Source organism: Amblyraja radiata, chromosome 4, assembly GCF_010909765.2.
Source record: "Amblyraja radiata isolate CabotCenter1 chromosome 4, sAmbRad1.1.pri, whole genome shotgun sequence".
In the NCBI taxonomy this organism is placed as follows: Eukaryota; Metazoa; Chordata; class Chondrichthyes; order Rajiformes; family Rajidae; genus Amblyraja; species Amblyraja radiata.
The window spans coordinates 28,234,649-28,259,517 of NC_045959.1; the positions used below are offsets into that span (position 1 = coordinate 28,234,649).

At 42.4% G+C, this 24,869-nt stretch overlaps 1 protein-coding gene across 2 annotated transcripts in view; it reads right to left on the reverse strand.

Annotated features, from left to right (window-relative positions):
* Positions 1-24,869, reverse strand: part of septin7 (septin 7) — a 122,652-nt gene that overhangs the window by 83,867 nt on the left and 13,916 nt on the right. For both annotated transcript variants that reach the window (XM_033019140.1, XM_033019139.1), the window contains exon 3: positions 23,765-23,867. In XM_033019140.1, the coding sequence (XP_032875031.1) occupies positions 23,765-23,867 (103 nt within the window). The remainder of the gene's footprint in view (positions 1-23,764; positions 23,868-24,869) is intronic.

A 24,869-nucleotide genomic window follows, 5' to 3' on the forward strand; every position in this document is an offset into this window, starting at 1 on the left:
GATCCTCGACTTCCTCATCCACAGACCACAGTCTGTTTGAATTGGCAGAAATACGTCTTCCTCATTACATCTGTGCCAATCAGCACAGGAGCACCTCAAGGCTGCGTGCCTAGCCCCCTGCTCATGACTGTGTAGCCATATACTCATGACTGTGTAAACAATACACAGTGTGAACTCCATCTTCATGTTTGCCGACGACACCACCGTTGTTGGACAAATTACAGATGGCGATGAGTCAGAGTACAGAAGTGAGATCGACCGATTGACCAAATGGTGCCAGCACAACAACCTGGCTCTCAATATCTCAATGAACTGGTTGTGGACTTTGGAAGAGGAAAGAAGAGGACCCACAATCCTGTATATCAACAGATGGTGGAGAGAGTCAAAAACTTCAAATTCCTGGGCGTACATATTTCCAAAGATCTTTCCTGGACCCAGCACACTGATGCAATTATAAATAAAGCACATCAACACCTCCACTTCCTGAGAAGATTACGGAGATTCAGTATGTCAGAGAGGATTCTCTTGAACTTTTACAGGTGTACAGTGGAGAGCACATTGACTGGTTGCATCATGGCCTGGTTCAGCAACTTGAACGCCCGGGAGCAGGAAAGACTGCAAAAAGTTGTGAACACTGCCCAGTCCATCACCGTCTCTGACCTCCCCACCATTGATGGGATTTATTGGAGTCGCTGTCTCAAAACGGCAGCCAGCATCATCAGACCCACACTATCCTGGCCACACACTCATTTCACCACTGCCATCGGGAAAAGGGTACAGGAGCCTGAAAACTAACATACAGGTTCAGGAACAGCTTCTTCCCTACAGCCATCAGGCTATTAAACACTCAAATAAGCTCTGAACTTCAATAGACTATTATTATTATTGCACTACTATCATTTGTTTTTTGAGTGTGTATGTATATATGTGTATATACGTGGATATATATTGTGTGCGTGTGTGTGCGCGCGCTTATGGGTATGTACATATACACACTGAACTTTTTTTTCTCTCTCGTTTATCATATTGTTTACGGTGTACTATGTTTACATATTCTGTTGTGCTGCAGCAAGCAAGAATTTCATTGATCTATCTGGGACACATGACAATAAAACACTCTTGACTTGACTAATAGAATGAGCAAATTGTTTGCCAAAAGCTATGAGCTTTTAACTCGAGCTAAAAATGTTAAAATAACAACCCGAGGTCCTGGAATTTCATAATGTTTAACATTGCAATAAAAACATAGCAATGATATAATTAAATCAAATTTGAACAAAAGCAATTGGTGAAATGGGCAGATCCCCAACATCATGCTCAGTGTAAAATTAAACCATTGCAGAGTTAGAAACAGTATTTTATCCATACAAACTGGCAAATGAAAAAAAATCAATAAGAATATCATTGGAAAAGAGATACATTTGCATATGCTCAGCAGCAATGTCAAGTGCAACTTCTTAAGAGCCTGTCCCACTTGGCGATATTTTCGGCAACTGCCGGCATAATTGACTGACGTATCAGGTCACCGAAAAATTCACGGCCTGATAGCGTATAGCGTGCTGTGTTTTTTCAAGTGTCGCAACATTTTTTTTGTCACCGCTGGATTTTGACATTTTCAAAGTCTTTTGGCGACACTGATATTATGCTGGTAATCGCCGAAAAAAAATTGCCAAGTGGGACAGGCCCTTTACAGTGTAGATCGTGGTGGATTGCTACTAGGAAAGGCATGCTGAAATAATTTTCCATCTAGTAAACCAATCTGGAAATTTGATAACTGCAAAAATAAAAATGCCCAGGAAAAAGGTCACATTTCACATTATCAGATAACCTGGGGATTTACAGAAGACACAAGGTAACATAAATATAAGCACTTGAGGTTAAGGTAATATAAAGAGATGAATAGAGAGTGGCTAACAATGTCAGTGTATAGAGGTCAATTTCAGATGGGCAAATAGCACTTTCACAGATGGGCCTCTAGGTCAGCATGGACTCGTTCAGATTCAGATTCAATTTTAATTGTCATTGTCAGTGTACAGTACAGAGACAACGAAATGCATTTAGCATCTCCCTGGAAGAGCGACATAGCAAATGATTTGAATAAATAATAATAAGTGTCCGGGGGGGGGGGGGTGATTGGCAGTCACCGAGGTACGTTGTTGAGTAGAGTGACAGCCGCCGGGAAGAAGCTGTTCCTGGACCTGCTGGTTTGGCAACGGAGAGACCTGTAGCGCCTCCCGGATGGTAGGAGGGTAAACAGTCCATGGTTGGGGTGAGAGCAGTCCTTGGCGATGCTGAGCGCCCTCCGCAGACTCAATGGAGGGGAGCTTGCTTTGGACAGACTCAATGGAGGGGAGCGAGGAACCGGTGATGCGTTGGGCAATTTTCACCACCCTCTGCAATGCCCTCCGGTCGGAGACAAGAGCAGTTGCCATACCATACTGTGATGCAGTTGGTAAGGATGCTCTCAATGGTGCAGCGGTAGAAGTTCACCAGGATCTGAGGAGACAGATGGACCTTCTTCAGTCTCCTCAGGAAGAAGAGACGCTGGTGAGCCTTCTTGATCAGAGTTGAGGTATTGTGGGTCCAAGAGAGGTCATCGGAGATGTTGACTCCCAGGAACCTGAAGCTAGAAACATGTTCCACCTCCGTCCCGTTAATGTGGATGGGGGTGTGCGTGCCGCCCCTGGACTTCCTGAAGTCTACAATGAGCTCCTTGGTCTTCTTGGAGTTAAGGGCCAGGTTGTTGTCAGCGCCCCATGCTGCTAAGTGCTGGACCTCCTCCCTGTAGGCCGACTCATCGTTGTTGCTGATGAGGCCAATCACCGTTGTATCATCTGCATACTTGATGATGGTGTTAGTACCATGTACAGGTGTGCAGTCATAGGTGAAGAGGGAGTAGAGGAGGGGGCTCAGCACACAGCCCTGTGGAACGCTGGTGTTCAGGGTGAGGGTTGAAGAGGTGTGCTTGTCTAACCTAACAGACTGGGGTCTGTTGGTTAGAAAGTCCAGTATCCAGTTGCAGAGGGAGGGGTCGATGCCCAGGTTACCGAGTTTGGTGATCAGTTGGCTCTGGGGGATCAGCGCCCAGGATGAGGTTTTCCATACCAGTTCAACGGATTTGTCCTCATTCTTTAGAGAATGAGGGTTTCCCTCTTCCATTAGAAATGAGGCTCTCACTAGGGTCTCCTTGATATCCCACAGCTCCGCTCTTGCTCCCCCTCCCCCCATTCGTAACAAAGACAGAGTCCCCTATGTCCTCACCTTCCACCACATCAGCTGTCGCATACAGCAAATAATTATCCCAACATTTTCGCCACCTCCAACGGAATCCTACTCATGCCCACATCTTCCCATCTGCACCCCTTTCAGCTTTCCTCCGAGACCGTTCCCTCCGCAACTCCCTGGTCAACACGTCGCTCCCCACTCAAACCACCCCCTCCCCAGGTACTTTCCCCTGCAACAGCAAGAGATGCAACACCTGTCCCTTTACCTTCCCCCTCGACTCCATCCAAGGACCCCGACAGTCTTTGCACCTCCTCCAACCTCATCTCCTGTTATCTGCTGTTTCAGGTGTTAACTCCTGCATATTGACGAAACCAAACACTGGCTCGGCGGTCATTTCGCTGAACACCTCCGCCCAGTCCACCTTAACCTACCTGATCTCCTGGTTGCTCAGCACTTTAACTGACCTTTCTGTACTGGGCCTGCACTTTAACTGACCAATCTGACCTTTCTGTACTGGGCCTCCTCCAATTTACACACTTTGGTTTCATCATGTAGAAATTACAGCAGTGTTTATACATAGTCCCCCCCCATTTCAGGGCACCATAATGTTTGGGTCGCAGCAATGTCATGTAAATGAAAGTAGTCATGTTTAGTATTTTGTTGCATATCCTGCAATTACTGCTTGAAGTCTGCGATTCATAGACATCACCAGTTGCTGGTGTCTTCTCTGGTGATGCTCTGCCAGGCCTGTATTGCAGGCATCTTTAGCTTATGCTTGTCTTGAGGGCTAGTCCCCTTCAGTTTTCTCTTCTGCATATAAAAGGCATGCTCAATTGGGTTCAGATCGGGTGATTGACTTGGCCACTCAAGAATTTACAATTTTTTCGTTTTTGAAAAACTCCTTTGTTGCTTTAGCAGCATGTTTGAGATTATTGGCTTGCTGTAGAATTAACCAGCGGCCAATGAATTTTGAGGCATTTGTTTGAACTTGAGCGGATAGGATGTGTCTATACATTTCAGAATTCATGATGCAACTACCATCAGCAGTTGGATCATCAATGAAGATATGTGAGCCAGTACCTTCAGCAGCCGTACATGCCCAGGCCATAACACCCTCACCACCGTGTTTTACAGATGAGGTGGTATGCTTGGGCAGTTCCTTATCTCCTCCATACTTTGCTCTTGCCATCACTCTGATATGTTAATCTTCGTCTCATCTGTCCACAAGACCTTTTTCCAGAACTGTGGTTGCTCCTTTAAGTACTTCTTGGCAAACTGTAACCTGGCCATCCAATATTTCTGTTCATGAAATCTTCTGTGGACAGCGGTCATTGACAAATCCACACCTGACTCCTGAAGAGTGTTTCTGATCTGTCAGACAGGTATGTTTAGGGATTTTTCTTTGTTATAGAGAGAATTCTTCTGTCATCAGCTGTGGAGGTCTTCCTTGGCCTGCCAGTCCCTTTGCAATTAGTAAGCTCACCAGTACTCTCTTTTTAATGATGTTCCAAACAGTTGATTTTGGTAAGCCTAAGGTTTGGCTGATGGCTCTAACAGTTTTATTCTTATTTCTCAGTCTCATAATGGCTTCTTTGACTTTCATTGGCACAACCTTGGTCCTCATGTTGAAAGACTGGATAGACTCGGCTTGTACTCGCTAGAATTTAGAAGATTGAGGGGGGATCTTATAGAAACGTACAAAATTCTTAAGGGGTTGGGCAGGCTAGATGCAGGAAGATTGTTCCCGATGTTGGGGAAGTCCAGAACAAGGGGTCACAGTTCAAGGATAAAGGGGACATCTTTTAGGACTGAGATGAGAAGAAAAAAAATTCACACAGAGTGGTGAATCTCTGGAATTCTCTGCCACAGAACGTAGTTGAGGCCAGATTATTGGCTATATTTAAGAGGGAGGTAGATGTGGCCCTTGTGGCTAAAGGTATCAGGGGGTCTGGAGAGAAGGCAGGTACAGGATACTGAGTTGGATGATCAGCCATGATCATATCGAATGGCGGTGCAGGCTCGAAGGGCCGAATGGCCTACTCCTGCACCTATTTTCTATGTTTCTATGTTAAACAGCAATAAATGTTTCCAAAGGTGATGGAAAGACTGGAGGAAAGAATATGTGTTGAGAGCTCTCTTATACCTGCATTAAGGAGGCAATTATACACACCTGAGCTATTACTAACAACCGCGAAGCCATGTGGTGCCCTGAAACAGAGGGGGAAGGGGGGGGGGGGGGGGGGGGGACTATGTATAAACACCGCTGTGATTTCTACATGGTGAAACCAAAATTTATAAAAATTGCATTTATTAAAATTTGACAATGTGCACTTTAACCACATGTATTTTTTTCTATTACAAATCTCAAATTGTGGAGTACAGGGGCAAATGAATGAATGATGGATCCTTGTCCCAAACATTATGGGACTGACAATGTGCCCCGCACTGTGTAATTGCGGAAAAGACCCTTAACCAGGCAGGATATTCACCTCCAGAAAAAAAGAAGGAAGTATTGGCCTGGGGTCCAGGAGGTCGGTTAGGCACCCCCAGTATGGGTTCAGGGGCTCCTGCATTTTCAATAAATTGAAAGTGATTCCCAAGCTTTCTGCTGGTAGTTTACATAACAGAAGCTTAGAACTATTCTAACGCATAACCAGTAAAATATAAATATTTCATGAAATAAATTACTTCATACAGCTAAAAAAACGTAACAAAATGTTTTACCTGAAATGTCTCTTTGCCTCGCATTGTGTGCAAACAGCACAGAAAAAATGATTTTGGCTGCAGCCATCTTCTGCTTCAGTAAGGGAAGCTGGACGGTGATTGGACGCAACCCCCTTAGAGAGAACGGTTGATTGGCCACCAAATAATCGGGCACAAAAAAAATTGAAAAATAGGAAAACAAAAAAATCGGAATTCAGTTTTAAATCGGAAGAATATCATGCCTGCCTTAACAGTATTGATGTACAGGGGGATCTTGGGGTCCGGCTCCAAGTCCATAGCTCCCTGAAAGTGGCAACACAAATAGATAAGAATGGTAAAGAAGGCTTCTGGTATTCTCGCCTTCATTTGTCTGGGTATTAAGTATAGTCAGTAAGTCATGATGCAGCTTTAAACGGGTTTGGTTGGGCAGCATTTGGAATATTGCATACAGTTCTGGTCATCCCATTAAATGAAAGATGTGGAAGCTTTGGAGAGAGTACAGAAGAGGTTTTACCAGAATGCTTCCTGGATTGGAGAGTATTAACTACAAGGAGAGGTTGGACAAATTTGTATTGTTTTCTCTAGAATGCCAAAGGTTGAAGTGAAACATAATAAAATAATATACAATTATAAGGGGCACACATTGTCAGAGCCTTTTTCACCCCCATAGGGTGGAAATGTTAAAGACCAGAATGGATAGCTTTAAGATGAGAAGGGCAAAGTTTAAAGGAGATGAACAGGGTAGGTGTTTTTTTAAAACACAGAGTGTCGGGTTCCTGGAACAAGTTGCTATGGGTGGTGGTGGCGGCAGATGTGATAGTGGGATTTTGCTTGTAGATAGGCACATGGATATGCTGGGTATGGATCATGTATAGACAAATTAGATTAGTTTATCTTCGCATCATGTTCGGCACAGACATTGTGGGCCTAAGAACCTTCCTGTGCTGTACTTTTTTGTGTTCTATGTTAAATGGCTGGAACTACAGACAGCTGGGCACGAAAACAATATCCACAGCATAATAAATATTTTTTTAAATACATAATGGACATTAAATGGACATTAAATACATTATGGACTGGAAAGGAATGGAGGGTTATGGTCTGAGTGCAGGTAGATGGGACTAGGGGAGAATAAGTGTTCGGCACGGACTAGAAGGGCCGAGTTGGCCTGTTTCCGTGCTGTAATTGTTATATGGTTATAATGGAACCATTTTTTTTTAAATGCCAGCTTCTGTTTTCTTGTTTCATCAGAATAGGTTACACTTCAAGTTATGTCTTCAAATATGCTTTGTAAACCAAAGCCCAATTTCCTGTCACATTGCAATGCTGTGGCTTGTACTTATTCAACAATCAGGAAACGTGTCATAGGTGCCCATCTGCAGAAGATACATTACAACAAACCAAGTCACCGATGAAGTGCATACAGAATTCAGTGAAATAGGCAGTTGGTGCTGGTATAATTCATCAGCACAGACATGCTATACGATGTATTGATAGAAGAATGAGAAACAATGCACATTTACCAAACTAATATATTATTACAGGGTCATACCCACAATTGATTCCCTCCTTGATCCCCCCCCCCCCCTCCTCATTGTCTATAACCTCACGAGGCAGCTTAGATGGGGATTGGTTTAACTTCCTGCCAACTGAGAATATCAATAACAGAACGGAAAAATAGTTCAAAGCACTTGAAAGCTACATTAAAAAAAGGATAATTTTCAAGAGTTACACTCATTTTAAGATCATGAGGCTTTCAAATTATTTATATATGGATTCAAATTCGAATTCACAGAGCAAAAAGTGGAAATAAAGACAAAAAATTGACAATGATGCTCAAACATTGAAATAAACAATAAAATGAAAGGCCTCAAGACAACAATCTTCTTGCCAAAATTCTATTTGAAACCAGTGCAAATACTTGATTTCAGTGATTTCTGTTTTAGTTCTACAAATAGTGACGTAACTCAGCACAGCTTTTACCATGTGGTCTGAAGAAGGGTCTCGACCCGAAACATCGCACATTCCTTTTCACCAGAGATGCTGCCTCACCCGCTGAGTTACTTTCAGCATTTTGTGTCTACCTGGTCCCTGCACAAATCAGCTTACAGCATAATTATTTTGCATTGTGCTAATATCACTGCAATGACTTCGCCAAAGGAAAAATTAACCAATCCTTACACAATTTCTTCATACAGCTGGACAAAAATCATTAAAAATATACCATTCTTCTTAACCACACAGAACCATGAAGTAACATTCAAAAAATTAAAAAACAAAGGTTTTCATGAGTTTTAACTGGAGAAGATGCCACAGTGCAATCAAATGTTATTGTCGTCCATGGCTATCTAGCCAATCCACCAAATTTGAGACACAAAGAAAAAAAATCTGATGCTCTTGGACTCTGGTCACGTTAGGTGTGGCCACGATGAGTTAGGTTTTAATTTGACAGCCAAGCAAATGTCATCTAAAAGGTAACAGATTGATCTGAAAAACAGCCAAAGCTGGATGAAAATATTTTGCAGTATTTTTTGGTGGATAACCTACATAACCTGCAACTGGTGAGATACATTATGAAATGTGCATCACTTGCAGAAGTCACCACAAATGAAAGTTATGCTATTATATATTTAGTTGTCTCACTGCTAAAATGCTAAATGAGCAGAATTTCAGAATAAAAGGAGACAAATTATTTTCACATTGAACATTGCTCAGATGCAAGTGTCCTATAAAAGATGTTACGGAAACGGAATGCTTAATAGCTCTTTAAAATTATTTGAAACCCAACATTAATGCCTAGAACTGAAATATTGTGAATTGAAATTGCTAGTTAAGGGCCTGTCCCACTTTCGCGACCTTTACAGGCGACTGCTGGCACCTGTGATGGGTCGCCGAAATTTTCAACATGTTGAAAATTCAGCGGCGACCAGAAAGACTCTGGAGACCTCTCACGACCATAGGAGACCTATCACAACCATACAGGCTGTATGGTCGTGGGAGGTCTCCTACAGTCGTGAGAGGTCTCCAAAGAGTCGTAGCGTCTTTCTGGTCGCCGCTGATTTTTCAACATGTTGAAAATTTCGGCGAACTGTCACGGGTGCCGGCAGTCGCCTGTAAAGGTCGCATAAGTGGGACAGGCCCTTTACAACACCTTGCCCACAAATCTCCCATTTGCTGTAAAAGACTAAGCTTATCCGCCTCACCCTTTCCTAATTTTATTTTTACATAATGAAAATAAACGTTATTTTTTTTAATTTACAATATATTTTGCTGATCTAAATTATAACAAACTAAAATGTCTTTACCGAGATAAAATTGTAAGCTGTAACAACAGGGACTTGAAAAACAAATTGCCAAAGTTTCAAGCAAAGTTCCAAGTTTAATTTTCTATTTCAGTAGATCTGGGTTTGGATTTAGTTAAAGAGCTGCATGTATCTAACAGCCTCTGATGAAGGTTAATAAAGTTCCAGCTCCCATCTCCAGCCTCTTGATATCCTTGGTACAATTCACTGCCTTTTCCAAGTCCCTGAATATTCCTCAGTGGGTATGCCATTTTATTCCCATCTTCCAAGCGCCTCAAATGACCACATGAAAGCTACTGCAGAAAACAAAACTTTGTTGTAATAAAAACCTTCAATCTTCCTACTAAATAAAAATTGAACAGGATGCTAATAAAAAGGCTAATCAAAATCACTTCTTAAAAAGAGCATACAATGAGTACATGAAATGGCTTAATATGAAGCCTAATCTTTCCACTATCAACAGGTCTTCAACCTAAGTAAGACAGGCTTAATTGGATGACGATTAACTCTGCATATTTCCTTTAAAGGAAATTTAACACAGCAAAGGAAACCACAAAGCCCGGCTACTATGCACTTTAATAGTGCATGATGAGACAGGAGGGTTCAGAAGCACAGAGGATCAAGCACAAAGCAAAAAGGTTTTGACTTGATAGCGCTTTGTGTGTTTGCAGCATTTTCAGCATAGAAACATATAAAATTCTTAGAGGATTGGACTGGGTAGATGCAGGAAAAATGTTCCCGATGTTGGGGGAGTCCAGAACCAGGGGTGACAGTTTAAAAATATGGGGAAGGTCATTTAGGACTGAGACGAGGAAAAACTTTTTCACCCAGAGAGTTGTGAATTTGCGGAATTCTCTGCCACAGAAGGCAGAGGAGGCTAATTCACTGGATGTTTTCAAGAGAGTTAGATTTGGCTCTTAGGGCTAAGGGAATCAAAAGATATGGGGAAAAAGCCAGAACGGGATACTGATTTTGGATGATCAGCCATGATCATATTGAATGGCGGTGCTGGCTCGAAGGGCCAAACAGCCTACTCCTGCTCTATTTTCTATGTTTCTACTTTATTTCAGATTTCAAGCACCTCCAGTCTTTTGCTTTAAGTTAAGTGCGTATCATGAATATCCCCAGGTAATATTCATTCAGATCATTAAGCTTAATTATGTTTCATCAAGACAACTCAGCCTTCCACAATATCTTTCCCCCCAGAAATTCCCAGAAAACTACCGTAGCACGAGTCAAGTATTGTTTTGGTGGCACAGAATCCACACAGTACTAGTACTACCTGTTCTATTTACTTCAATTGTACTCGAGATTTTTTGATTTTTGAATACTATAGCAAATCATAGAAATGAGATTCAGATGTAAAGGTGATCTAGAAACACATGATCAACCTCTCTCTTTCTGAATGGCAGAGCAGACAATTCTATTTGCTAATGGACGCAGGTCCAGCATTTGACCCCGTGGCAATGAGGGAATTAACATATTTCCAAGTCAAGAAAATATGGTAGATGGCAAAGTTCCCTATTGTCCTTCATTTTTTAATGCTAGACGGCACAGGCCTTGGAGGTGCTGCTGAAATAGCCTTGACAATAACTACATTGCAGTTTGCAGATAATACACACGAGCCCCATATTACTTTAGCCTTTTGTTGTCTCCACATTCCCTTTGCAGCTTCCCATTCCTTTCGACCATTCGCTCCCCCACCTGGCTCTATATGACAATCAACCATCTCTCTCCTCATCTTGCCCCATTCCCTCCCCTCTACCTCTTCAGTCCAGATTAACGATGCCAACCTGAGATGATCTTAAACCAATCCTGCACATTAAATGTACATGGAAACAAAAAGTGTGCAGGATTAGTTTGAGATAACTTTTATCTAATTGTACAGCCATATACTGAGAAGTTAACAAAGTTTGCTACCAGTAGCCCTTTCTACAACACCCTATGAAAATTTCTCTCAAGATTATTAGAACAGATCAGCTCAGTTTACTCCGTTAAGGTTCATTTACTCTCCAGTCATCTCACTTTAATTCTCCATTTTACTCCAAGCTTGGCTGTGTCAGTGCAGCACAAGGTTAACTTCAGGAACAGCATTCATCTTTCAAATCTTCACATGCCATCCTTCCTGGGTTAATCAAGTCAAGTCAAGTCAAATATCCTTTATTGTCATTCAGACCTTTCAGTCTGAACGAAACTTCGTGCCTTGCAGTCATAACATAGAATAAAATAACAAAAACACACAACACACACAGATTTAACATCCACCACAGTGAGTCCACCAGGCACCTCCTCACTGTGATGGAAGGCAAAAGTCTTAAAGTCCTTGTCTCTTCCCTCCTTGTTCTCCCTCTGCGCTGAGGCGATCCAGGCTTCCGCCGGGTAAGTCCCGCGGCTGAATCCGAGCCCTGCTTCCTCTACATTGCCTGCCCCTCCACCTATCTTAGCATCATCTGCAAACTGGGCCACAAAGCTTTCAATCCCATTATCCAAATCATTAATATAGAGAAGTACGATGGGCTCTCATCTCCCTAGCAGCCTGACGTGCGGCACCTTTTCGAAAGCCTTCTGAAAATCTAGGTAAACAACATCTACAACCTCCCCTCTGTCGGTCCCTGCTATCAACTTCCTCAAAGAACTCCAGAGGATTCGTCAGGCAGGATCTACCCGTCACAAAACCATGCTGGTTTATTACACTATTTTACTGTGAACTTCTAAGTACTACGTTATAATTGACTTTAAAATCTTACCAACCACCAAAGTCAGGTTAACCGGCCTATAGTTTTCCACTCTTCTGCTTTGCTCCCTTCTTGTACAGCAGGGTGATATTTGTAATTTTCCAATCTTCAGGAACCACTCCTAACTTTAGTGATTCTTGAAATATCACAACTAATGCCTCCACGATTTCTGAGGCCACCGTGGGGTGCAGTCCATGCTAGCATTGGTGACATCCACCCTCAGACCATTCAGTTTTCCTAGCACCTTATCCTTAGTAAATCGCCACTCCACTAACTTCCACCGCCTGACTCTCTAGGATTGCAGGCACACTGCTGGTGTCTTCCACTGTGAAGAATGATGCAAAACAGTTATTCAATTCCTCTATTTCTTGATTTCTTGTTTTCTCTAATCCTGTTTTCTCTACTCCGCCAGCCCGATTCTTTGTCTGCATCTTTAAACTGCTCGAACCTCTTCCGTTTCTCGGGAACTGAAATATTAACTTTTTCACACTGCACGGACTCTCCTGTACAGTTTCAACCTTTTCTTTTCTTATTCCATTTTAATGTAATTCACATAACTCAAATTCCTCAGTAGGCAAAAGATAGACACAAAATGCTGGCGTAACTCGGCAGGACTAGCAGCATCTCTGGAGAGAAGCAATTGCTTACATTTCGGGTCGAGACCCTTCTTCAGACGAGAGTCAGGGAAAAGGGAAATGAGAGAGATAGATGGTGAAGTAGAGAGGTATAGAACAAATGAATGAAAGATATGCAAAAATGTAATGATGATAAAGTAAACAGGCCATTGTTATCCGTTTGCTAAGCGAGAATGAAAAGCAAGTGCAACTTGGGTGGGGAAGGGATGGAGAGTGAGGGAACGGAGGGTTTACTTGAAATTGGAGAAATCAATCATAATATCACTGGGTTGCAAGCTGCCCAAGCGAAATACGAGATGCAGTTTCACCAATTTGTGTTTAGCCTCACTCCAACAATGGAGGAGGCCTAGGACAGAAAGGTCAGTGCAGGAATGGGACGGGGAATTAAAGTGTTTGGAAACCGGAAGATCTGGTAGGTCCAGGCGGACTGAGCAAAGGACTTCAGCAAAACGATCGCCCGGTCTACGTTTGGTCTCACCGATGTATAAGCAGGGCTCGAAATTAACAGTTGCCCGGGTGCCAATGGCCACCTAAAGTCCCGACGGGCAACCTAAAAGCCCGGCTTGACACTGCAGATAGTGGTTTATACCGAAGATACACACAAAAAACTGGAGCAACTCAGCGGGTCAGGCAGCATCTCTGGAGAAAAAGAATAAGTGACATTTCGGGTCGGCGACGCCTGTAGTGCAGGGTGACGGAGGATCAGAGCGAATGACGGGCCCGCACAGCAGCAGCAGCGGCTCCACATCCTCCTGCACCTCGCCCGCCCTCATAGCGGCTGTTGCGTGCCACTCAGCTTTCAAAACAAACCCCCCCGCACGCCGAGGCCGGGAGGAGGATGGAGACCACCTTCCGCCGTCTGAAGCACCTGCACTGCTCAGCCCAGCACCTTCCTGCTGGCTGGCGGAGGAGGGAATATAATTGGCGGAGTCAGTGGGTTTGTAATGGGCCTCAGTCGATAATTTATCTCCTGTGATGGAGACGGTGAGATTAAAGAAGGGGAGGGAGGTGTCGGAGATGGTCCAAGTGAATTTGAGTGCAGGCTGGAAATTGGTGGTGAAGTTAATGAAGTCCATGAGTTCTGCACGAGTGCATGAGGTAGCCCTGATGAAGTTGTCACTGTTACGGAGATGGAGTTTGTGAATAGGGCCAGTGTATGCTTGGAACAGGGATTGTTCAACGTACCCTACAAAGAAGCAGGCATAGCTGGGGCTCATGCGAGTGCCCATTGCTATGCCTTTGGTTTGGAGGAAGTGGGAAGTCATAGGAGAAATTGTTACGGGTGAGGACAAGCTCCGCGGCACAAGAGGGTGTTGGTAGAGGGAAATTGGCTAGTTCTGTGGTCGTGGAAGAAACGGAGGGCTTTAAGGCCTTCCTTGTGAGGGATGGAGGTGTAGAGTGATTGAACGTCCATAGTAAAGATGAGGGAGTGGGGGGGGATCAGAAAGCCGGTCATTAAAGGGACGAAGGGTGTGTGATGTATCTTGGACATAGATCGGGAGAGATTGGACGAGGGGGTGTAGGATGGAGTAAGTCTGTTCTATTGTCCAATTTCACACTAAAATGATATTGCATCTATGTTGCACTAATTAGTCTCTTTGCCAGTATCATGCCATGACAAACACTTCCTTAATCCTAATAAGTCTTCTCAGTCTTACAAAGGGGAGCTCACCAATATGTTTAAGTGAGAATAAATTGCATAATAAACAAAGGAAGTGAAATAATGGGATTCCTCTTGTGCAAGCCAGCATGAATATGCTGGGACAGGCAATACCTCTGGAGAAAAGAAACGGTTGACGTTTCGGATCGAGACCATTCTTCAGTCTGAAGAAGGGCCTCAACCTGACATGTCACCCATTCCTTCTCTCCAGAGATGCTGCCTGTCCCGTTGAGCAACTCCAGCATTTTGTCTCTATCTTCAGGGTAAACCAGCATCTGCAGTTCCTTCCTCCACATGAATCTGAAGGTCTTCTTCTATTACATTAAAAAGGAGTTAGAAACCAGGGAGCACTTTTTCCCCTCAATTTATTGGAAACCTGGAACTCACTTTCCAAAAAGATCATATCTTACCCATGCAAAGTAGGTCAACGTGAAATACTATGTCTACTATTTCTGATTATTAAGGAAAATGGAACAAATTAAATCCAGATCATGTACGACCCGATAAAATGGTAGGCAAAGATCAATGAACTGTATGACCCACTCCTTTATTTCTCCTATGGGTAGAAAACATTTTGCTTTTTCTCAGCTGGAATGATACATATCATAGGTAATCACTTTGTCCTTCTAGCTCATAATATTCATCGAATAGGTACGAGGAAGGCCACTAAGAAGCACTTCAGCAGTCACAATTATTAATGCACAACTAAAAACAGAGCCACTCAAATCATAAACAGCCTCTCACGATGAACCTGTGAATGAATCCATAATCCACACAAGAACCATTTAGCATCTATTGTTCAAACAGGAAATATTCCTTGTTGTTTTGCTTCATTTAAGTTATTTAACATCTGAAATGTGACATTTTACAATCTAAAAATGCAGGAAGTTTCTCCACCCAGAAAGCAGAAATCAGTGCCAAGAAAATTATATTATTGCACCGGAGAAAAGATAATATCACAAGTGAATTCAGATTCTTATTGAATGTGAATTTCTTTAAATCAATATAAGTGATATAAAACAAAACAGTATGGAATGGAATACTTTATTGTCACAAGTGGCAAGGCACAGTGAAATTATTGGCTTGCATAACAGTACAGCACAGCAACAGGCCCTTTGTCCCACTATATCTCTGCTAACCATGATGCCAAAATAAACTCCACATCTGCTGCACAAGGTCTATATCCCTCCGGACTCTGCCAATATATGTCCATATCTCTTTAGGTAGACACAAAATGCTGGAGTCTTGGGTCCTGACCCAAAACATCACCCATTTCTTCTCTCCAGAGATGCTGTCTGTCCCGCTTAGTTACTCCAGCATTTTGTGTCTACCTTCGATTTAAACCAGCATCTGTAGTTCTTTCCTACACCTCCATATCTCTTTAGTTTAGTTCAGAGATAGTGTGGAAACAGGCCCTTCAGCTCGACAAGTACACACCGACCACATATATTAGTTCTATCCTGTACACTAGGGATAATTTACATATGTCGATTAACCTACAAACCTGCATGTCTTTGGAATGTGGGAGGAAACCCGAGCACCAGGAGAAAACCCATACAGTCACAGGGAGAACATACAAACTCCGTACAGTCAGCATCCATAGCTTTCAAACCCGGCTCTCTGACACTGTAAAGCAGCAACTCTACTGCTGCACCACTGTGCTGCCACGGATCCACTCCACTTTAGGTAAAGTCCACTCTTCTTCTTCTTCTTCTTCTTGCGTATGGCGTGCACAGCCTAAAGTTGTAGGACAACTTGTTCTATTTGATCTTATTTGATTGTGCACGCCAGGCTGATTGCATTCGTAGAAACAGGGTGGACCACGTGAAGGTTGCAATCTCCCACCCCAGTCCACTCTTAAGCAGTGGATCTTGCCTAAATGTTTACAAATCCTGAAATTTTGATTTAATCTTTAAAAAGGAAAAAAAGTATCAACATAGAATTTAATTTTTCTGACTTTCATTCATCCTTTAAAATATTACACCTGGAATGTGGTTGGCTGCTTTAAGGCAGTGTTGAGTGAACGTGTTTGGCTATCCTGAGGACATCTGAAAATCAGGAATGAGGTCTCAGCCGCACACATGGGTATGGTAAGTTTCCCTTTGTACAAAACTATTCAAATCAGTTTCACATGGCTCAGCAAGTTTTGCAAGTCCAGTGATTTTGACAGCCTATTCAAACCCAAGTTACATTTTCTTTTAGTTATGAGATACGCAGCTGAGCGTTAGAGGCCAGAAAAGTGCTCGGTTAAATGGACAATAATAGAAAGATTTCAGTTCATGATTAGATCTAATTTACAGTCTCATTATTAGCCTGAAGAAGGGTCCCAACCTGAAATGTCACCTCTGCATGTTTTCCAGATTCCTCAGTTACTCCAGCACTGGTGTAAACCAGCATCTGCAGTTCTTACCTCGAGACCTAATTTACAATTGGACTTCGCACACCTGGAATTTTGGGCGATTAAGGTGAATGTAATAACAAGAACAAAAAAGTTATAGTGTCTTTCCCAGATCTATCCTTTGACCTTAGCTGTAAGTGCATCAAATACGCTGCTGATATTGACAAACAACACTCACTGTAATTGCTATTCACTCAGACCACATACTTACCCAGCCTGCTTTCTTATCCCCTACACAATCACTTCCTTTATTCATCAATTTATCGAATCTCAATACTTTTACTTTAACAGCTCAAGTCTAAATTAGAGTTGCTTCAAAGTTGTCCCTCACTCTCTGCTGGGGAAAGTCCATTAACATTGCCTGATTCTTTCATAACTTACAGCAGCACATCTATCATGGCTTTCGTATCCTGGACTGAGAAAAATCCAAAATTCAATTAGACTTTACTTTCAGACTTTATAGGTACAGCATGGAAACAGGCTCTTTAACCCACCGAGTCCATGCCGACCAGCGATCACCCAGTACGATCCTACACACTAGGAACAATTCAAGATTTTTACCAAATGCAATTACCCTAGAAAACCTGTACATCTTTGTGTGCAGGAGGAAACTGGTGCACTCAGAGAAAACCCACGCGATGACAGGGAGAATGTACAAACTCCGTACAGACAGCACCCGAGGTCAAGATCGAACCCGGGTCTCAGGTGCTGTAAGGCAGCAACTCTACCACTGCGCTGCTCTCTTTAGATTTTATAAATATCTGCATCTACTTCCATCACATACCAGGATGAGCACACCAAAGCACCTTCGGCATGTCCCCAACAACACTGATAAGGGAAACGAGAGATATAGACAGGTGATGTGCAGAGATAAAGAACAATGAATGAAAGATATGCAAAAAAGTAATGATGACAAACGAAAAAGGCCATTGTAAGCTGTTTGTAGGGTGAAAATGAGAAGCTAGTGTGACTTGGGTGGGGGAAGGATAGAGAGAGAGGGGGAATGCCAGGGCTACCTGAAGTGAAATAAATCAATATTCACACCACTGGGCTGTAAGCTGCCCAAGCAAAAATATGAGATGCTGTTCCTCCAATTTGAGTTTAGCCTCACTCTGACAATGGAGGAGACCGAGGACTGAAAGGTCCATGTAGGAATGGGAAGGAGAATTAAAGTGTCCAGCAACCGGGAGATCAGGTTGGTTCACGCGATCTGAGCGAAGGTGTTCTGCGAAATGATCGCCCAGTCTGAGTTTTGTCTCAGAGTTCACAACTTGAACAATGGATACAGTAGATGAGGTTGGAAGAGGTGCAAGTGAACCTCTGCCTAACCTGAAAGGACCGTCGGGGTCCCTGGACAGAGTTGAGGGAGGAGGTATAGCAACAGGTGTTGCATCTTCTGCGGTTGCAGGGGAAGGTTCCTGGGGAGGGAGTGGGAAGGGATGAGTTAACCAGGGAGTTGCAGAAGGAACGGTCTCTGCAGAAGGCAGAAAGGGGTAGAGATGGGAAAATATGGCTAGTGGTGGGATCTCGTTGGAGGTGGCGGATATTTTGGAGGGTTATGTGTTATACGCAACGGCTGATGGGGTGGAAGGTAAGGATAGGGGGACTCTGTCGCGCCAAGTGGGAGGGGGAGCAAGGGCAGAGCCGCTGGGTACTGAGGAGACACGAATGAGGGCCTAATTTATGATGGGAGAGGGGAACCCCCGTTCACTAAAGAATGAGGACACCTCGGATGTTCTATTATGGAACAACTCATCTTGGGCGCAGATGCGGTGTAGACGGGGGAATTGGGAAAAGGGGATAGTCTCTGCAGGAAGCAGGGCGAGAAGAAGTAGTCGAGGAAGTTGTGGGAGTCAGTGGGTTTGTAATAGACGCCAGTCAACAGTCTATTTCTAGTGATGGAGACTGTGAGATCAAGAAAGGGGAGGGAGGTGTCGGAGATGGTGCAAGTAATTTTGAGTGCAGGATGAAATTTGGTGGTGAAGTTGATGAGGTGAACTGATACCTAACTAATTGGAAACCCTTGAGCTATCTTTGGTCAGACATTACTGGTTTTATCTTATTCTAAATGTTATTCACGTTATTCCCTTCATCAAGTATCTGTGGATGTTTAAGAAGGAACTGCAAATGCTGGAAAATCGAAGGTAGACAAAAATGCTGTAGAAACTCAGCGGGTGAGGCAGCATCTATGGAGTGATGGAAATAGGCGACAATGATGGACTGTGGATGGTCGATTGTAATCATGTATTGTCCCTCCATTGACTTGTTAGCATGCAACAAAAGCTTTTCACTGTAGCTCGGTACACGTGACAATAAACCCAACTCATCTGCAAGCTGCTAGAATTTGAACTTTGCATGTCAAATAGCTGCAGCCTGATCACATCACCTTCATAACTGGAAATCCAGCAGCGATCCAGGGGCCAGTTCAGGTCACAAACTAACCTCAAGTATTGTCATGCACCCAAAAGCACTGAGGCCAGAAATAAACTAGAACCTTGTGTACCATAATAATATTTCAAGCAACTTTTTTAAAAAGCAATTTCTCACCCTTCCCCATAAATTTGCAAAAATGTCAGTTGAGCTAAATGGAATGTTCAACTAAAATCACTTTGCATAGAACTATTCACATTAGCATTGATTTCCACATTGCTTAGTTTCCATGTTGAGTTTTAGCTACACGATCATGCAGTTGTACCAAATACTATATCAGCCAATTTTGGCTTAAATTTACATCATACAAAAAAATATATTGAGATTGGTTCGCTGGGAGATGGCACTGAGGCAATGGGCTAAGTACCTTCTTTTTGCATAACATTTAATTCCATTTGCAACATCTCAGAAAATAAGAGCATGCGTGCATGGCAAATCCTGGGCAACATCTAGGCACAGGCTAACAGATGTTAAGTCATGTTTCACAAGTCCCAATCAATTACCATTTTCCAACAAATGTCAAACCATCGATCAATGACATTCATTGCTAATGCTACTGCAGAATTCCTTCAGATTAACATTCAAGAATGACATAGACAAGAGACAGTTATAAATAATATAGGTTTAAGTGCAGATCCTAAGTTGATCATCCTGTGGTGCGAGATTCATCATTAACTTCTAAACATTTCCACAAACTGCTATGAACCCCCACAGTATGATAGAATGCTCTCCATCTGTCTGGATCAATATACCTCCAACAACATGGCAGAACTTCCTTCTTGATTGGCAATCCCATCTGCCACCTTAAACATTTATTCATTGCCTACATTTTTTTCATCATACCATGCCATGTAGAAGATGGGCCACAATTATTCAGCAAGGTTTCTTCAATAGCACTCGGAGCCACTAGTGACAAGGACAAAGTGTAATTTAGAAATATGACTGCGTCAAATCTGAAATAATTCAGAGTTGGAAACGCACTGTCCCTTGGTACTGTGTAACAAATGTAATATCCGCCTTAAAAGCCCTGTGGGGGAACCTTCCTACACAAACTGCAGTGATCTAAGTCAGAGCTCCACACCACCCCTAAAAGAGTTAGATGGATATTAAATGCCAATCTCAAGAAAAAGGCTTGTTGTTAAATAACGTTATTCACCTCAATTATTGTCAAAAGTTCCACATTCTGACTCTTCACAGGTGAAAGAGCATATTCAAACTATAAATTGCAATCACTAATGACCTATTTTGATATGTATATACACATACAAATAGCCCAAAATAGTCTAATCAAATGTAATCTGCACTCTTATTTTCCCTTTTGCACTCCCCGATATATCTTCGCACAGGCGACAATAAACAAATACATTGCCATCGTATGTATTAAGATTCCACTCACAATGCTGTTACTCCAGGCAATTATCAATAACTTAGCAACCACCATATACATTACATTTACATGAATATATCAAACCACCAAATTAGTTTGCCATGTCTCAAGTTCCCACATAATAAATTAATTATCCCATCTCAAAGATTAAGATAAACATGTCAAACAGAACAGACACCATTTATGTAACAGTGATGACGCCAGCCTGCCTAATCCCCCATTTTCAAATCGTGCACCACTATGGTTATCTGCTCCACTTAACTTTCAAAGTACTGTCAATAGCCCACAATATCAATTTCAACCACTGATGTTCTTTATGGTCCAATAATGCCCAAAGTTATATACCCAAAAATAATAGAGCTCAAACCAGGGCTTCTGCCACCCAACTGATCTCTGCCACAGTTTGTGCTCCATGTAAACCATTGTTCATAGGAAATCCACACTGCAGATGCTGGAAATCTACAAAGATAATGCTGGAAAAACTCAGCAGGTCAAATAAAGTCTGTACAAGTTTCAGGTTCAAGATCCTTCATCAGAACCAAGTGTTCCCATCATTTTGTTTTTTTATACTTTTATAGTCCCATTCAATGTGTTTCTGTACTTTTTCCCTTCCTCTTGAAGCTAGATGCCTTGTTAGTAGAAATAATGCCAAGCACTACAAAAAAAACTATTGAGACAATATGGGAGAACAGCAAATTTAAGATGATTTTTATCTTTTGAAGTGGCGATATGGAAACCACACCATGAGGCTTATCAAAATTCTGTTGGCAAGACAGAGGCTATTTATTTGCCTCTGTACTCCACAATTTGAGATTTGTAATAGGAAAAAAATCACGTGGTTAAAGTGCTCATTGTCAGATTTTAATAAAGGCCATTTTTATACATTTTGGTTTCACCATGTAGAAATTACAGCAGTGTTTATACATAGACCTCCCCCCCCCCATTTCGGGGCACCATAATGTTTGGGACACAGCAATGTGATGTAAATGAAAGTAGTCATGTTTAGTATTTTATTGCATCTCTTTTGCATGCAATGACTGCTTGAAGTCTGCGATTCATGGACATCACCAGTTGCTAGGTGTCTTGTCTGGTGATGCTCTGCCAGGCCTGTATTGCAGCCATCTTTAGCTTATGCTTGTTTTGGGGACTAGTCCCCTTCAGTTTTCTCTTCAGCAAATAAAAGGCATGCTCAATTGGGTTCAGATCAGGTGATTGACTTGGCCACTCAAGAATTGACCATGTTTTAGCTTTGGAAAACTCCTTTGTTGCTTTAGCAGTATGTTTGGGATCATTGTCTTGCTGTAGAATGAACCGCTGGCCAATGAGTTTTGAGGCATTTGTTTAAACGAGCAGAAAGGATGTGGCTATACACTTCCGAATTCATGATGCTACTACCATCAGCAGTTGAATCATCAATGAAGATAAGTGAGCCAGTACCTTCAAGCAGCCATACATGCCCAAGCCATAACACCCCCACCACCGTGTTTCACAGATGAGGTGGTATGCTTTAATCTTGGGCAGTTCCTTCTCTCCTTCATACTTTGCTCTTGCCATCACTCTGATATAAGTTAATCTTTGTCTCATCTGTCCACAAGATCTTTTTCCAGAATCATGGTTGCTCTTTTAAGTACCGTACTGCCCGGCAATGAAGACACTATTTTTTACCCAAAAATAAGGCACGAAAATTTACCTGCGTCTTGGAGGCCAAAGGTTAGGTTGTTAGCCAAGAAAGATAGTCTTTGCTCTCCCTCAGTACAGTAACATCAAGAACGACGTTGCTAGCAGCTGATGGGAAGCGGAAAAGGAGCATATTAACCTGTAAAAGGAGAGCGCCGCTGGGGGGGGGGTGTGGAAAGAGTTCCTTTCACAGCGTGTCTCTCCACAGTGTGCAGCGTGTCTCCCCAAGTCATGTAGCATCACCCAGCAGGAGATAGATGTTCAGACGGAGAGCATTGCCAGAGGTGAGCGGGCCAGCAGAAGGCGCTGAGTTGGTGGCCGGTTCCGCTGTCCGGTCCCGGCGGCCGCTCGCAGCCACCCGAGCTACTTCCCTCCCCGGCCACAATGCGGTGGCTCCGTGCCCGGAGCGCCGCGGCAGCAGTGAGTGAGTTGCTGGCATGATCATCGACCCCCTCCTTCTCAATGCTCCTGCCCGTGCTGACCCGGCCAGACTCCCCATGGTGTGAAAGAAACTCTTCTCCCTCCCTCCCTCCCCCCCCGGCGGCCCTCTCCTTTTACAGCCGCTTCCCATCAGCTGCCAGCAATGAGGGATAGACTTGGCTATCCCTCAGTACAGCAACGTTGTTCTTGATGTTGCTGTACTGAGGGATAGCCAAGACTATCTTTCTTGGCTAACAACCTATCCTTTGGCCTCCAAGACGCAGGTAAATTAGCGTCTTCATTGCCGGGCAATACGGTACTTAAAAGAGCAGCCATGGATCTGGAAAAAGGTCTTGTGGACCTCTGCTAAAGATGTCTGCAATGCAGGCCTGGCAGAGCATCACCAGAGAATAATAATAATAATAATAATAATAATAATAATGGATGGGATTTATATAGCGCCTTTCTAATACTCAAGGCCTTTCTAATAATCAAGAGAAGACACCCAGCAACTGGTGATGTCCATGAATCGCAGACTTCAAGCAGTCATTGCATGCAAAGGATATGCAACAAAATACTAAACATGACTACTTTCATTTACATGACATTGCTGTGTCTCAAACATTATGGTGCCCTGAAATTGTGGGACTATGTATAAACACTGCCGCAATTTCTACATGGTGACAAAATGTATAAAAATGGTCTTTATTAAAATCTTACAATGTGCACTAACCACGTGATTTTTTTTTCTATTACAAATTTCAAAATTGTGGAGTACAGAGGCAAATAAATAAATGATGGGTCTTTGTCCCGAACATTATGGAGGGCACTGTATATATCTCCTAACTTCTCCCTCGGTTTTCTTCTCCTTTTCTCCTTCTACCACAAAATGCAGCTCCTGTGTGCACTATTCAATTGACAGGATAAGCCTACTTTACTTGAGGGCTCAATCATGAACCTGCTCTCAGTCGACAACCACACATGAAGAACTGACTTCTTTCCCCTTAGTCTCAGGTAATCTGATCTAACAGCAGATAAATTAATTTGTTGAGGAAATAAACTTAAGACATTCTAGTGTTTGCAGTTCAAAATTACGGCCTGTACAAAGCATCTCTATGCTAATACCATCTCTTTCACCAGTTTCTTGACAAAAACATTAGTAGCCAAATTCAATACATTCTGAATCACTTACCCACAACCATCAATGTGAATTCAAATCCTCTCTTCACAGACTTTCTGTACACTTGATTGGGAAGGTTTGCAAACCCCACATATCCTTCAAGATTCTTTTGTTGCTGTAACATAATAATACTAATTAGTTTTTGCAGCAGAATCGATTAATATTTCACTGACACCCACCACCATCTCAAGAGTAGGAGAGCCAAAACTTAAATTGAGTTTATATCCGGCAAACGTTCTAATTTTACACAAAGTGGCAAGGAAGCCAAACAATTCCACATACTGTTGGGTAAAATAACTTGGTTTCAGATACTTACCGCTGTTGTTAATCCAGGGTTTCATAGAGTAATGACGTATCCAAATGGCATTGTGAAGATTTAAAAGATGCAGTATAATAACCAGCATCATCCCCCGCAGAGCATGAAACAAAAAAGAGATAAACAGTTAGACTTCAAATATAATTACATAATTTATTCTGTATTTAAACAAAATAAAACCATTGATACAAATCAAATGATTCACAAATACAACTATTTACACATACACTTTAGAATTTATTTACTTGCTTCTCATAACTAATGTGACATAAAGTGACTCATAATTCACAGCACAAATCACATAAAAATAATAAAAGTCTGTACCATCCTTTGCTTTTTCCAATTGAACCAATGTTTAATTAAATGTGTTACCTTCCTCATAGTCCCATAGTTGGGATAATGATTAAAACCAATATTTCACGCATCCAGATTAGGGGAAGGATGCACCAAGGAAACGTTTAAAATTTGAACAGAAGTTCCTTAAAGAGAAAGCACACTGCTGCATACTGAATCAGTGCGTTAACTGGCCAGCCTTTAAATACAAATCAAATGCATGCTGTGAAACAAATTTCTTCCACACAGAAGTTAATATCATTTATGATACTGCACAGCTAAATTTTGCTCACATAATTTTTATAGAGCAAAGGAGCTTGCAGCTTGAGAGGAATTTATTTCACCCTCATCAGCCAATTCTTTATTGCAGTGGGCTAAAATTAATAATATTTCACTAGTCTCTCCGTCTGACATTGATGTTATACAGATACCTGTTATACCAGAAAAATCTGAATATTTAAAGCACAA